General features: G+C 40.8%; 1 protein-coding gene across 7 annotated transcripts in view; it reads right to left on the bottom strand.

Annotated features, from left to right (window-relative positions):
* The window catches only part of Rad51b (RAD51 paralog B), a 617,902-nt gene that overhangs the window by 175,244 nt on the left and 426,716 nt on the right, over positions 1-15,942 (bottom strand). For all 7 annotated transcript variants that reach the window (XM_029555562.1, XM_029555563.1, XM_029555565.1 and 4 more), the window contains exon 8: positions 1,277-1,373. In XM_029555562.1, coding sequence (XP_029411422.1) covers positions 1,277-1,373 — 97 coding nt within the window. The remainder of the gene's footprint in view (positions 1-1,276; positions 1,374-15,942) is intronic.

Genomic DNA, 15,942 nt, shown 5'->3' with positions numbered 1-15,942 from the left:
GCATTACCCATGGGGTAAATATTTCCACTCTGGTTATTACAATAAACCCAAATCCCTGTATATTTTCAAATTGGCACAGTGATTTTAGGACATCCTCAGAAAAAAACAATTATCAGCATTTTGAATAGGAGAGACACCATGGAAAGAAGCCAGACAGCAGTACAGAAATGGCAGGTCCTAAAATAATCCAATTATGAGTTTAATTAATCACTTGATCACAACGCAAATTACAAAAAAAGAGGGGAAACAGGAGAGATATATTTGGAAAGAAAAGCTAAAGCAGAGTTGATAAGGAAAGGCGTTGAAGGGGAGGTGAATTCTAGCTAATTCAGATTCTCAGCTAAGGTGGCGGGAGGATGGTGACGTATCACTGAATGCAGATGGAAGAACGTAGAGCATTTTACAGCTTTTATAAATGTGTTGTTAGTTTTTACTCTGAAAGACATCACCAAGAAGCAGGCATATGGTCTTCTAATTTCTGAGACTCTAAACCAATGCTGATTCATAGAAGACTGCCTAGTCAGTCAGTCAGGAGCCTTTCTGGGCCTGAAAGTCCCCTATATTCCATCATGAACAATTCTTGGAGAGTAGAAAGGGAAGACGGGCCTGGAACAGTCGTGTGCATTTACCTAGGCTCATAGCATTGTGCCTGAAATTCAACTACAATGAGCAAAACTCAGAAATGTCAAAGAAGGACTTCAATAAAATGAGAAACCACCTTCTGGCTTGCTCTTGTAATTCCCCCAACTACATAAGGTTCACTACCTTCAAAACCATAGCCAGCCTGACCTTTGCTACTAGGGGAGGGTGAAGAAAATGTGCAGATCTACTACTGTGGAGAGGTTTTTCATGCTCCTTCTGTAAAGCTGATGAGGAATGCTACATCTCCTATACATGAAACTAGTGCCCACTTTCAGCCATTCTGAAGTGCTCAGTACAAACGGCTAAATTGCTATCAGATCACTGTGTAAAGTCAACCTTGGCGCATCAGTCTCAGAAACATTTAGCAATTGGCCAGCCCTTATACTAAAGACTTAAGACACCTACAGAAGTGACAAGGGAGATGACAGATGTGTGTGAAGATGACTTACTTGGTGAAAAGAGAACTCACTTAGAGACAGCAAAGAAGAGATCAGATGCCTGGTGAGGTGGCCAAGTCTAAATGATCAGGCTTCACTGACCAGTGCCTAGTAGCCATGTCTCTCAGTTCTCAACAGGAGGCGGTGAGACTGTACATCAGTGTCAAGTTTCAGCCTCTCCAGGACAGATCCCTTACCTTCAGACAGGGACAAATCATCAGCCGGAGACACCAGGTCTGTTTGAGAAGGGAGGGCTCCACTCAGATGGGTTGTAATTTGATTCGTCAAGATAACCTGTGAGCAGACAGAGAGAAGAGAGGGGGAAGGGAGAAGAAAGAGAGAGAAGACCAAATTAATTATTAGAGCTATCAAAAGGCAGACCGTGGTTTAGAAGACTGATAAGTAGCCAGGTAGGAAAACCCCAGCTCTAACTTTCACCGGCTTATCTTCAATGCAAGGCCTATCGGTTATTCAAAACCTAGAAAACAGAAAGCAGGTGGGTTTTTTATCAGAGCTTAAATGGCTAATCAAATTTTTCTAAATGCTGAGAAAATTGAGGTTAAGAAGAGTTTTCATATTAGCTCAAAATAAAAGGTGAACCAGAATTAAGATGAGCATGTACACATTTTTATAAAGTTTATCAATTTGTCCCAAACCCAATATATTGTTGGTACCTGTTTAAAAGTAATCATTTAAATTTTGGATGCCAGTTACTTCTTCCTGTTACTTCAAAAGTCAGTTTTATTTTCAAATTTATGAAACAGGAATAAGATTCATATTTAAAATAATAATATAGGATTCTTTCCAAATTATTTGATGTAATAAAAGAAGTCCAAAGTTTCACTGTAGAGTTAAAATAAAAGTTAATATGATGCTTTCTATTCAAAAATAAATTTCACGACAAAATTCTTGGAAAGGACACTAAAACTATGGAACTCACACAAACCCAATGTTCTATAATTTGGTAAGTCAAGAGACTTTCTTTTCCTTAAAAATCTCCATTAATAAAATTTATTCTCTTATTTAGTAACCTAAAGGAAGAATAAAATAAAGATTCTGTATTGGAAATTTTAAAACTCTCAAAAACACAATCATTTTCGAAAGTTTTGGGTGAAGTTCCCATCATAGGTATAAACTACTAAGCATCTTGGTCACTTGAAGGAAACATCCCCTTGTGCACAATTCAATGCTTAGAATGTGCATCTAGTAGGATTGTCTTGGTCTGCCTGAGGGTTAGATTATGGGTTTGCCCCCCTGGTATAAACAGAAGTAATTAATTTTTTATTTCTTATAGTACTGAGGATTGAACCCAGGGCTCTATGAATGCTAGTCTAGGCAAGTGCTCTGCCCTAGCTACATCCTAAGCCCTCCATTTTTCATTAGCTAGCTTTTCTACCACACCTCTGTCTCTTGAATGGAACAGTGACACATTATAAATCCCGAAGCAATGGCAGCTTAATTGAGGGCTGAGATGGGAGAAGGATGCAAGGTCAAGTTAAGAAATGAAGTGCTCTATTAACAGAGACAACCTCTTAAGGCTGTCATTGCCAAGGAGACTTGTGAGTCTGTAGTGTTGATGGTCCTGGGATCCTACATAGTATTCACCAGTCTCATCTCTCACATTCTTACATTCTTTTGTTTTGCATCTAAACTGGTAAGCATCCCACAGCATATGTCTTTAGTGAAAAATGCCTAGAAAAGGCCAAATAGCCTACTTTTTTTCTTTTCTTTTCTTTTCTTTTAGACAGGTCTTACTATATAGTCCTGGTTGGCTTCAAACTCACAGGGATCTGCCTCCCTCTGGTTCCCCAAGTATGAAATTAAAGGTGTGTGTCACCATGCCTGGCTCTAGCCTGCTCTTTAAAAGACAAAAACAAACCTATTTATATAGAAGACCATGAGTAAAAAATTATTTTCATCTCTCTCTTCAGAGTTTAATAAAAATGAATTCAAATTGGGATTACACTATTGTTTGGTGTGTGTACAGGCAAAATAAATCTTATAAAGGTTCTAAATGTTCTAAATTTTTATTTAATTTTTGATTGATTAAGCTTTTTTTTTGGTTGATTTATTTTTGTGTGTACGAGTGTTTTGCCTGCATGTATGTAAGTGTACCCATGTTTTACAACGCCCATGAAAGTCAGAAGAGGGCATTGGATTCCCTAGAACAGGAGTTATGGATGGTTGTGAGCCACCATGTAGGTGCTGTGAACTGAACCCAAGTCCTCTAGAAGAGCAACCAGTGCTCTTAACCACTGAGTCATCTCTCAGTCCTTGACTGATTTTTTTTTTTTTTTGGTCTTTTTGATATTTTAAAAACTATTTTATTTATTATTTTTAGTTTATGTGTATGAGTGTATTGCCTGCATGTATGTGAGTGCACCCATGTCATATAATGCTGCAGAGGTCAGAAGAGGGCTTCAGATTCCCCTGGAACTGGTGTTAAGGATGGTTCGTAGCTGCCATATGGGTGCTGGGAATTGACCCAGGTCCTCTGTAAGAGCAGGCAGTGCTCTTAACTGCTGAGCCATCTCTCCAGCCCTCCTTGACTGATTTTTTAATAAAATATTTTCTGCCTGCATGTACATAAGTACATTACGTGTATGCATGCCTGTCAAGGCCAGAAGTGGGCATTGGAGCCCCCATAACTGGAGTTACTAATAGTTGTAACCAAACCTGGGTCCTCTGAAAGAGCAGCAAGTGTGCTTAACCACTGAACCACTTCTCCAGCCTCTCATAGAATCTTTATGTGAATTAAATCAGATAATCAATGTAAGGTACTTAATGGGGTACCTGGTACCAAGCAAATGTTTAATAAACAGAAGTCATTATTATTATTGCTTCCAGAATAATGACATGTATGTTAATGTAATAGTATATGAAATACGCTTCAGATATTGGTTCTAATAACTGAACACTAAATCACAATCTTCATATCAGAAAATAGTTTTATAGCTAATCATTCCCACTAAATTTAGTCTTTCTTTTAGTTAATTGCAAAAATTTGTATAAAAAAGACCACAGTGAAAAAGATACCTAGTTGAAGCAAAGCCAATCAGATATTAACATTGCTCTGAAAACATTATGCGCTTTATCTACCAGGGAACAAAATAACGTATGTTCTAGTTTGTTAAATTGTGAATTCTGAGAGGCCTAGATATGTAAGCTTTGGTATAGGGCTTTAAATTTCTTTCATTAGCATGTGCTCCATGTACAAAGTAATAAGTTTCCTAATGACATTTTCGTTCAGTGCATCATTGACCACACTTTGACCATACTCACTCTCCACATTACGTTTATTGGTTCACTTATATGTAGAATGGAAGTTGTTTACTCTGTGAGTTATTTCCCTTCTTTTGTTCTTGTTTTTGAAAGTTGGTTAAATTTGGTATATCAACATTATAATAAAAGGTAAGGTTCCGTCTTTATGGGATTCTTCCAGACATGGTTTGGTGAGAATGACTGCAATTCAAGTGATGTGGGAACAGTGCAAGTAAAAAGACTTCACGTAATAGAATACCTATCACATGAAGCAAAGCCTGTCACCACATATGCTAGGGACATTAAGAGGTCAAGATGCTTCACAAGTTCTCTAGGAATGTATAAATTAAATAGGAAGTCATCAGCTAAAATATTTCAATCACTTTTTAAAAACTTTGATCCTATAATGGAAACTTGTACAGAGATTATGGTTTTTTTGTATGGAACTAATGATACTTGGCAAATCTCAAAAAAGCTACAGATAACTTGAAAAATACCTGCCTTGGGCTGGTAAAGCTCATTGGCAGAATACTTGTGCCTAGTGTGTTAAGAGGATCTGGGTTTGATCCCCAACACAAAAAGGACAGGACAGGACAGGACAGGACAGGACAGGACAGGACAGGACTGGACAGGACAGGACAGGAAAGGAAAGGAAAGGAAAGGAAAGGAAAGGAAAGGAAAGGAAAGGAAAGTAAAGGAAAGGAAAGGAAAGGAAGGGAAGGGAAGGGAAAAAAGAAAGAAAAAGGAAAGGAAAAGACCCATCCTCATTTTCACTTCCACTGAAACAGTAGATGGGAAATAAAACATTTTCATTCTCCAATGGCAGAAGAAGGTCATAAGTGGTTTTGCTGATTATCTTCTCCCTTTTTATTATGAGTCTTAAAGTCAAATCATAGGAGGAATCCATAGCTCCAAAACTGTGTGGTTTTCTAAATTGTGTTCACAAAAATGATACAACAGAAACATTCTAAAAGCATCGATTACAAATAATCACAACTTGCATAGAAATCTACAGATGCATTTTTCTCTGAGGCAATCTGGAGATGTGAAATCTATGCTCTTAAAATAGCTTATAAAATACTGCTACAAGTTATAAACAGTCTTAACACTATCTGGTTTCTGAAAATGAGTTCTGACTGACACTTCAGAGGGCCTTTCCTAAACTCTGTTCCATTGGAACAACTGGGACTTCCAATATTCAGCACTAAATTTGTACAAAAACAGTTTACACAGAAGTTTAAGACAGGGACTTTGGAATCAGGCAAACCTGAGTTCAGATCCTGGGTGCTATAATTTCAGATGCTGGGCTTTATAATTTCCAACCTATGTGATACGGGCAAGTATCATAAGTTCTCTTGATGTGATAATACTTAACTCCTAGACACTTGCAGATTACACTAGATAATTTACTTGAAGTCCTTAGCACGGTACTCTGCCTGTGGTAAATGTTTCCCCATCATTGTCCTTAGCTATCCTTTGCTGATTTGTGCTTTGCCTGTTCAGAAGCCCGATGCCCAGCTTACATGGTACCTGTTAATATGAACAACATGTATGGGTTTTTTGTTTTTTTTTTTTTCGTTTTTTGGTCTTTTTGAGACAGGGTCTCCCTGTAGCCCCAGCTGTCCTGGAACTCACTATGTAGACCAGGCTGGCCTTGAACTCTCCTGAGTGCTGGGAAATGGATTTTTTAAGGTGTTCATCTTAAAAGAAAATTAGAAACAGAAGTCTGATTCCCTTTTGTAGAACAACTTTGTCACTGTTGACAAAGAACAAATATTTGCTATTTATAGCCTTAAAAGCAATAAAATTTTAATTGAAAGTACATCTGTTATTTTTGCCATTTCCTTAAAAGTATAACTAATTGAAAACATACAACATACCCCACCACCACAAACTGTAACTCCAAAGGCCAGTGTGGGATTCTTAGACAAAGGAGAAGATAGAGTTCATAATGGTCAGGACTACATCTGAAATCAGGAGAAAAGAGTTTTTGGCTCAAAAGTTTACTTAGGAAGAATACTATCCTCCTACTGGGGGTATAAGAAGTCCTGAAAATTATAGAGTAACTATTGTCTCAATTTTTTATGGAAAGGCCACTTACTTGCTTTCTAGTATGGCCTTGGAAAAATGTACATTTGTACACAAAATGTCCTCTTTTAATGCAGGTGGACTGTGGGTCCTATTATTAATACTGTCCTCCTAAGACAAACGAGCAAACATTTTTTCTTTCGAAGACGTGTCCCTAAGAAAACTTTCCAATTTCTTCTTGCATTATCTGACTTTTAGAAATGCATCCTATTCAGTCTTTCTGTGTACTGTGGTACAATGCCTATGTGTGCAAAGTTTAGGGAAATAATTAAATCTTTAGAAAAGAAGTAAATTCAAAGAACAGATTCATAAAAACCCAATAGGTCTTGCTGTCACAGAGAGGACATGGAAATTAGAGATGAAAACTGGTAAGAGAGAGGGCTGCAAGATCAGTGTAGCTTAGGTCAGAAGATAGAGGGTTTAGGTCACACATAAACACACAAAAACCCAACATACATACACAAACACAAATCAATGACTCGCTTCCATTAAATATTAAAAAGGTAACTTTCAAATACTTTGAAATCAGAGGGTGGGAGCAGAATAAGCTGGTTAGCAGTCCTAAGGGTCAGGAGACTAGAGCATCTAAGCCTGACTCTCCACTAGTATATGAGTCCAGTACAGACCACTTGCCTTCAGTTACCCATCTTTACCTATGCTATTATACATTTAGGCTATATGCACAGCATCCTCTAGATTACCATTCCTGGTTCAGAATACATTCTGCCTTAAGGGGCCACTGTATGTATATAGTCTGATCCACACCACATTGAAAGATTAGAAGTATCTTTATGGGGGCCTCCATGAGTAGCCATTTAGATATACCATATCGTCCCATGAGTATGGATGTGTAATAGACAAAAAGGGAAATGTAACAGCCTTGGAAACAGAATGGAGACCTTCCAGGCCTAAGGCATCACCTTTGATAGAAGAAGCTCCCTTTACTTGACTCCTAGAAGATGACAGGGAAAGTTTGTGGTGTAGACCAGGAACAGATATGTTAGAATGTCATGTGTGGACTTATTTGGGAGCAAAAGAAATATTAATGGCCAACAAAATAAAACTCAATATTTATAAGTCAGACTTTTTAAGCAGACCAGGAATATAACCAATGTTATCATTTAGCTTTGTGAAGGGCATGTCGGAGACAAATTTTGTTGTCTCCATTTTCCAGAGAGTGAAGCAGTCCCCTGCCTGACACTAACAGCTCAGATGACAAGAGGGGTTCATAAGTCTCCTTCTCTCCTCTCCTTCCAAAAGCAACAGGGAGAGGAGGGCAGATTTCTCAGCCCTGGCTCACCAACAGGTGACTCCGCTAACCATTCATGTGCTGGCTTAGAGAATTCCACTTATAAAAGTCATGAACAATGGGATCTAATATCCAGGCATACACTAAAATGACTGCCCAAAGCCAGGTAATAACAGACCCAGTGTGGTCATACTAATAAATAACTCTAAGCCACATAGGCACAACTTCAGCTTATATTAAGGTCAAACATGCAAGAAAGTCTACATAAATTGTGTCAATCTTTCTTATTCACATGTCTGATCATTTCTGAGGTCATAGGAAGCTTGGAAACCAGGTTGTTCATGGAACTCATGTCTATATGCAGCAGAATTCAAGGAGTAGGCTGATGACTGAACCCAAAAAAGTGACCTCAGGCATCAAGGGTAGTTCTATTCCCAGAACACTGATTCCCTCTTTGCCCACTCCCTTGCAGAAATTGGCCACAATCTGACACACAGAATCAGTGAAGTTTCAAAATCACTTTAACTGGGCCAGTAGGGTTGGGTGCAGTGATTGTCCTGACACTTCTAGCTTCAAGGTAAACAGACAGCCCATTGGAGAACAGGGCCAGTAGAAGAACGAGCAACTTGAAGAGAATGTGGGAACTGACTGGGCACAAGCACAGTGCTTTCAAAATGATGAGCCATTACTTTTTACAGGATCTGAAAGTTTCAAAATCACTTTAACTGGGCCAGTAGGGTTGGGTGCAGTGATTGTCCTGACACTTCTAGCTTCAAGGTAAACAGACAGCCCATTGGAGAACAGGGCCAGTAGAAGAACGAGCAACTTGAAGAGAATGTGGGAACTGACTGGGCACAAGCACAGTGCTTTCAAAATGATGAGCCATTACTTTTTACAGGATCTGAAGGTGTTCTTTTTTTTTTTTTTTTTCTTTCCTTTTTGTACTGGAAATGGCCTATTTGTTTCCTTAAAGTAACCCCATTGCAGATATGACAGTGACCTGCCTTTCTATCCAAACAAGGTCTTGAGTAAGTCAGACATTCTGAATTTTGATCCTAGCTCTGTTAAGGCTTACAGAACGCCTTGCTTTTAAGGAGACAGAGGCCGGAACTTTCCTGTGAGAAATTGTTCGGGTTCATTGAGTCCTTTCATCACCAAGGCTTGAGAGAAAGGCCCTGGAGTGGTTTTCCGCATGCTCTGCTCTTGCTTCCCAACCATGACAATGGCTGACCCAACCGTCCTGCTGCCACAGAGCCCCTGGGAAAGGGGGACAGGAAAAAGAAAGGAAAGAACGCGCGTGCGAGTGAATGTGTGTGTGTGTGTGTGTGTAAGATGCCAAGGGAAATGGATGAGGAAAACCCACTATGAATGTTCAGAGGGCCACATGCCCAGACCCAGGTCTCTGCCCACCCCACTCCCTTCCTACCCACTCCCAGCTTTGGAAAAAGGTATCCAGTATTTGTTGTGAGGCAAAGTCAGACCAAATATTCTGGAATTTGAACACCACAAAAACAAATCTGGTTTTATTATTCGTTGGCTTAGCTTTGCCAAGCTCTGGAAAATTATAAATCATTCCACGATGAAGAAAAGATCTTTTTTCTCCCTTCAGCTCTGAGGCTATCAACTATCAGTTATAGAATCAAGAACTGATTAGGTTTTAGTACTTTGGTCGGCTATTTTCATCTTGAAGGACTGACTGAAGGACAATGGTAACCTGGGAGCATGTGAAAGGCTGTAGAAGATTTTCTTTTCAAAATATTTGTCATAAAATGCCAAACCTCAATTTGGCCTGAAGAAAACATGGGTGTAGGATTCCAGTAGCCTGCCTGTATTTATTTTCGGCTCTGAAACTAATCTGCTGTGCAAGTCTGGGAAATGTGCCTAACCCCTCTGTGCTTTAACGTGTTGAGGCCACAAAACTATGAATTAATATATTCGGGCGACTATTAGTGGATAGGCTGCAAAGAAAAATGTCTCCTATGTTTCAGTTTGCATTAGTTATGGTGTTGTATTAAAAATTCCACAACTGTCACTGAGTCTCACCATCTCCAACATTTAGAAAGTCATCCTGCCCAGAGCACCTGGCAGTGGCTGACGGAGAGAGGTGGGAGAAACAGCGAGAGAGACAGCTTGACTTTATTTGTGTTCATGATGAAAATACTTTGAGTCTTTAGGAAATTCACATCTTTCATAATGACGCTGGGGTGAAAGTCTCTCTAGTAGGTTATACTGTGTAACCTACAACAAAACTGGAAGAGTGCACTGCTGAGCAGGAGAGACCCTGGAAGAGAGAGAGAGAGGCTCCATCTGAAGCTGCACATATGGAAGGAGGGATCAAACGCTTCAGCTTTGCATGCACACCTGTTCAGACAGTTACAAAGGGGACTGGGAAGAGTGCTATATCTACCACATTGCGGCCATTGTCTCAACCACTGAGTTCAGAGGAAATGTACTGAATGTGCCATTTGGTTAAATTAAGTACATGGGGTAGCTGTGCTGTACAACAGTGAGGCTTTCTCTTTGGTCTACGCTCCAGGGGAAACCTGGATCCAGCAGCTGTGGTGCTATGGCCATGGGCATGGAGCACTCTAGTTCCATATCAACACGCTGTTCCCTGGCCCCAATGGGCTGAGGTTAGCGCACCTGCTGGTTCAGGGACTCAGTGAGGCCAGCAGTTGAGGAGACCACAAGTTGCAGGCTAGGGTGCTGTTTCTACCTTCAGCCCAACCTACTGGCTGATATAATTATCAGTGATCTTGGGCCCACTGCAGGAAATGACACACTCAGTTGGTTAGCTGTGACAGGGCAGCTACTGTGGCTTCCAATGGTGCATTCACCAACTGTATGCAACATTTCAGGTAGCACAGGGCCAAGAAAGCATGGGGCATGGATGAGAGCAAGGCCAGCTGTCAGATGATTCTGAAGTTCACAGGGACGTGGAAGAAACTTTCCTACCAGCTGCGTTGTGCACTTTCTGTGGCCATGTTGCTTCTGCGTGAAGTTTGTTTGGCTATCTTTGCCCCCTTCCTTGTCTCTGCCTACTGAGCTCCCCAGAAAGGCAGGGGAGGTAAATTTCCAGTAGCCCCCTGAGTTTCTGCTGACCTTTTTAGGTGTTTTTGTTACTTGTGGTGCTTTCTATTCACGTGTGTGCCTTGGTGCTGGGGATTCCCCACTCTTTGATTTGCAAAGAGGATTAGAAAGACACAGCTTTGTGATCAGTACCATCATAGATGGTTGGTATTAACCGACTTCCTCTCCTTAGACTCATTTGGGACCAAGAAAATAGTCTGTTGAGTCATTTGCTCCCCAAAATTCTGAAAATACAGCTCTTAGGGGAGTCCAACTTGATCAACACCAACTTAGATCCTCCAGCCTCATCTACTCTTACAGTGGCTCACAGTAGCTTATAGCTGGAGCTCAAAGGAGCCTCTTAGAAATCTCCCTGGGGTGTGAGCCAATGCGTCTGCTTTTTCATATTTCTATGTGACCAGCAAAAACGGTGTCGCATCCTAGCCAGAACAGGCTTACCAAATTCACGGACCAGACAGATAATAGTAGATTCTATCTCCAGAGTAAATCTGTGGCATAAAATGAGAACAAAGATTGGTCACTATCTGTTCAAAAGGAGATTAAAAGTTTTCCCAAGTCAGCAGATATACACTTATACAAAAATTATTTTTATTTATTTGATGTCCTCAGAAATGGATGATTATATAAGGTGTCATTTTTAAGGTGGGGGGATATCATGCTTCTCTATCCATACTTAAATAAATGACATCAATAGAGACAAACCCTAACCCACAACTAGACAGAATCAACAAAGAGGAGCATAAGAAGAACAGGTCCAGAACAAATACACTAAATGGCCAAATATTTACCTGGTGAGCAGAGGCAGGCTTCCTTTACCATATGGCCCTTGGTGTGGAGCAATTCCATCATGGCCACTAGTAAGCCAACTCCCAATCATATGCCACAGGCCCATTAAAGTGGGTGTCCTGGCAAGGGCACATCTTACTTGAGGCACAAGCCCCAATGCCAGATGACAAATGGGTTTTTACTCTTTGATCCTCACTCTGGTGTCTTGGAAAAGGCCATCTGGAGCAATGCCCAAGAGGAAATGTGAGACTGTGTCAGGCCTCAAAGTTGCTAGAGGGGACAGCAAAGCACCCATGCTGCCTATCGGTTAAGCTTGTCCAATATAACCATACACATAGCTGCTTGTGTCCTGTATAGTTGCCCACCCTCATTTTCAGGTAGCTATTTATCACTTCTCATCTGACATCATTAACAAGATTACTGGCATGGCATTGTACATTTTCATTTCGTACACAGAACAGTCTTAGCTGATCTTCACTACTTTGTAAGGGAAGCTGGGAACTAAGTAAAGCGGCCATCATGTGTTAGGAAAGTGGGCTCTGGACTCAAACATCACAGGCTCCCATCTCGACTCCACCACATAGCAGTGGAACACCTAGTCTATGCCTACTCAGGTAGATTATTCAGTCTCTCTGTGCCTCGTTTTTCTCAGCTACATAACAGAGATAGTAATTATACTTACTGTGAAGACAAATGACAGCTTATAAAGCACCAAGAAAATGCCTAACACTTAACAGGCACCGATGAGTACTGCCTTTGCTGTGACATTCTTTCTACCTGTTTGTGTCTCATGATTCACCTCCTTTTCTTCTCATCCCCATCCCAAGTGCACCACTCTGAAATACCCCCCTTCCTTTATTCTTTTCTAAGTTTCCATATTTCAGGGGTCAATTGAACTCACCCCTTTCATGAGAGATTTCCTAACTATTCTAGGTATACCTACTTTAGCACTGGCACCAAATAATTTACTACAAGATTTTTTTTCCTGTGTTATAGGAGTTATGTTCTTCTTTCTACCTGCAGTGTAAACTTCATGAGATTGGATGTATTTCTGTGTCCTTAACTCCATTATAAATGAGGGAAGGGAGAATAATGGACTGATTGAGCTCGTCCTGTGCACAGATCCCACACCTAATGCTTGGCATACGTTAGCTCATCTCACCCTCAAAACTCAGTGAAGTAAACATTATTCTAATTTTGGAGATGAGGAAACTGAGGTTCAGAGAAGTCAAATTTTCTAATATCAAACAGCACCATGGGCCAGTTTCAGGTTAGGTCTGTCTGGCTCTCTAGTTTATATTGGTTCTACCACATAAAGGTTCTCAATATGAAAACTCATGGCCTTGTGGACATTTGCTCATTAATTTCCTCAAAGCAAGGTATTTACTAATACTAGATTGTTCAAGTCTCATGTTCTGTGATACAAAATCACATGTGAAAAATAATCAAAGGCTGGGGAGTTAGCTCAGAGGGTAAAGTGCTTGCACAGCAACCTTAGTTCAGATCCCCAACATCCATGCAAAAAGCCAGGCATGGGGGCTTGTGCCAGTAATCCAGTGCTGGGAGGCTGAGACAGGAGGGTTCAAGGGGCCTTGCTCTCTGGCCAGTCTGGTCAGTTGGTGAGCTCCAGGTTCAGTGAGACCCTGTCTCCAAAAATAAGGTGGAAACAGATAAAGACACTGTACATCTCACACACACACACACACACACACACACACACACACGCACGCGCGAGTGAGCGGGGCGGGGGGGGGGATAAAGAAATTGTATAACATATATACAAGAGACAGAAGATTGAACAAAATAAAACATTTAAGAATAAAACACATTTTCATTAGAAAGGAAAAAAAAATCAGTCAGCTGTTAGAATTCTGTTCAGTGTTCAGTAGAGCTGGAAACATTGAGTTTGCAGACTGGGGAGGAATCATGCTCTGGTAGGTATGGCAAAGGAAAGGACAGATTCCTGGATTCTATTTCTGTCTTGGCCACTAACCCACTCTGCTAATATTTTCACTTCTTCTAAAATGTGATGACGAGAGTTTCAGAAGAAAAGTTGCCACATAAGAGCAGAATCAGACAGGCAGTGAGCTGGTTAGATGTGGTATAGCCACAGACAATGTTGGGATCTGTAATGGGAGTTCACAGCTGGGGCAAATTCCATTTGGGCATGTGTCTTTCCAGGTTTGTTCTGACCTATAGAGAGCAGTAGTTACAGGCAGACCATTCTTAAGTCCAAATGATAATAATATCTTATGTTTTTAAAACATTCTATAAGAACTATTTTTAGTCACTTAGCCATTTAAGTTTGTTCTTTTTTCCCCACTTTAAGTGACATTTGCATTTTCAGACTGGTTACTTATAGAGCAGCAATACAAAATAAGAAAGAAATGTATTCTTAGCATGTTTGGAAATCAAATCATTAAGCCTCTGCTTCCTGCTGGGGCTTATAGTGAAGACACACACAGCTAGGACAGAGGTGACAAGGGCAGAGGTTTGCTCCTGGTCTTTGAAGTCATTTGTGCCAAGAAGCCAGACCTGAAAGGTCAGTGGAGGGTTATGGCTGTTTTTCTTTAAGGAATATCATGATTCCTTTGAAAAAAACGACAAAGAACATGTGGGTAGTGACTGTCCATTCCACGTAGCTGATTTCCAAATCCTGGGGTTCGGGAGCAAGCCTTGGAGATGACTTCCTGTAAGGGATCAGTGCTGAGGACAGATGTCCCCTGTTTTGGACTAGGGGTTAAGCAAGCTCTTTTCTGCCAGGTTACTGATAGCATCTTGCTCCTTCTCATGGACTCCTCCTGCCCTCCCCAGGATCACAATGAAATGACTGAATCGCCCGTTGCTTCAGTGAATACAGGCAAGTAAATAAGTCAATTCTCTTTCAGTTTGTGGTCTCAACTTCTTGTTGGCTTATTGCAAAATTAAAGGGCACACAGAGCAGACCCATCAATCAGTAACCAACAGAGGAATAAGCTCTTTCGGAATGTACTGAGAGCAGGAATGATAAAGAAAAAAAAGAAAAGAAACCTCATGACATGGTCATTTGCTAGGAGAAGAGAGGGAAATATCCCCATTCCACATGCAACATTATTTAGGAAAAGTCTTATTAAAGGCTTCCTATCTCCTCAGGGGAGCAAGCACAGGAACGCAAACAAAAATCCCTCAACGATCTGCCCTTTATTAGCTGGCTTCTTGTGGGTTTTTCTGTATTCCACAGGCATAGCAGAGACTGTGGGGCCAAGGGACTGGAGCAGTGACTCAGCAGGCCGGAGGCCCGGGCAAGAAGAGAAGCCACTATTGTTTATTAAAAAACAAACAAACATCACTGGCTCCTGCAGCCTCTCCCCAAGCTGACCTTCCCCTAGTACCTCTTTACTCAAAGTTAAGGTTCCCAAGGCTGTCTGTGTCTTACTTAGAACGCCTAACAAACGCTCTTTGATGAGGATGAAAACTGAAGAGGCTAAGGGAAGAAAATCAATATTTACAGAGTGCCAATCACCATGCTCAGTGCCTTGTTTAAATAATCTTTTTCAAGGGACTTGGAGGTGTAAGTCAGAGGCAAAGTACTTGCTTGGCATACAAGAGGCCCTGGGTTTTAACCACACACTGCAATAAACAAACAAACAACTTCATTTAACACCCATCATAACCTTATGAGGGAGGTAACATTATCCCTTCGTTTTACAGATAAAAATATTAAGCAACTGTGTTGGGAAAATAGTTGAGTCAGTAAAGTGCACAATCATGAGGGCTTGAGTTCAATCCTCAGCACCCACACACACAAAAAAAGCTGAGTGTGGTGCTGCGCTCCTATAATCCCAGCATTGGGAAGGTGGAGACAGGCAGACTGCTGGGGGTTGCTGGCCAGCCAGCTTAGCTGAATTGGCAAATCCCAGATCCTAGCAAGAGACCATGTCTCAAAACACAAGATGGACAACTCCTGAGGAAGCACACCTGAGACTGACCTCTGTCCTCCACATGTAAACATACATACACACACTCACTCACACATTAAGCAACTTGCTGATCTTTTAGCAGGCAGTAGCATCATGTGACTATAAACCAACTCTCTCAGCTGCATTCATGAAATCTACTGCAGGGGCTGGAGAGATGTCTCATCAGTTGAGAGCACTGGTTACTCTTTCAGAGGACTGGGGTTCAGTTCCCAGAGCCTACATGGTAGCTAATAACTATCTGTAACTCCAGTTCCAGGGGATCTGATGTCCTCTTTTGGCTTATGTGGAGACTGCATGCATGTGGTATACATACATGCAGGCAAAACACTTATATACATGCAGGCAAAACACTCATGCATAAAATATAAATAAATAAAATATTTAAAAAGAAATCTACTGTGGCATTCTAAATTCTACTGGAGAAGATGAA

This window comes from Nannospalax galili, unplaced genomic scaffold, assembly GCF_000622305.1.
Source record: "Nannospalax galili isolate Female #2095 unplaced genomic scaffold, S.galili_v1.0 scaffold285, whole genome shotgun sequence".
Lineage (NCBI taxonomy): Eukaryota > Metazoa > Chordata > Mammalia > Rodentia > Spalacidae > Nannospalax > Nannospalax galili.
The sequence above is the reverse complement of the archived record's forward strand: the minus strand, read 5'-3'. Positions and strand labels throughout refer to the sequence as shown.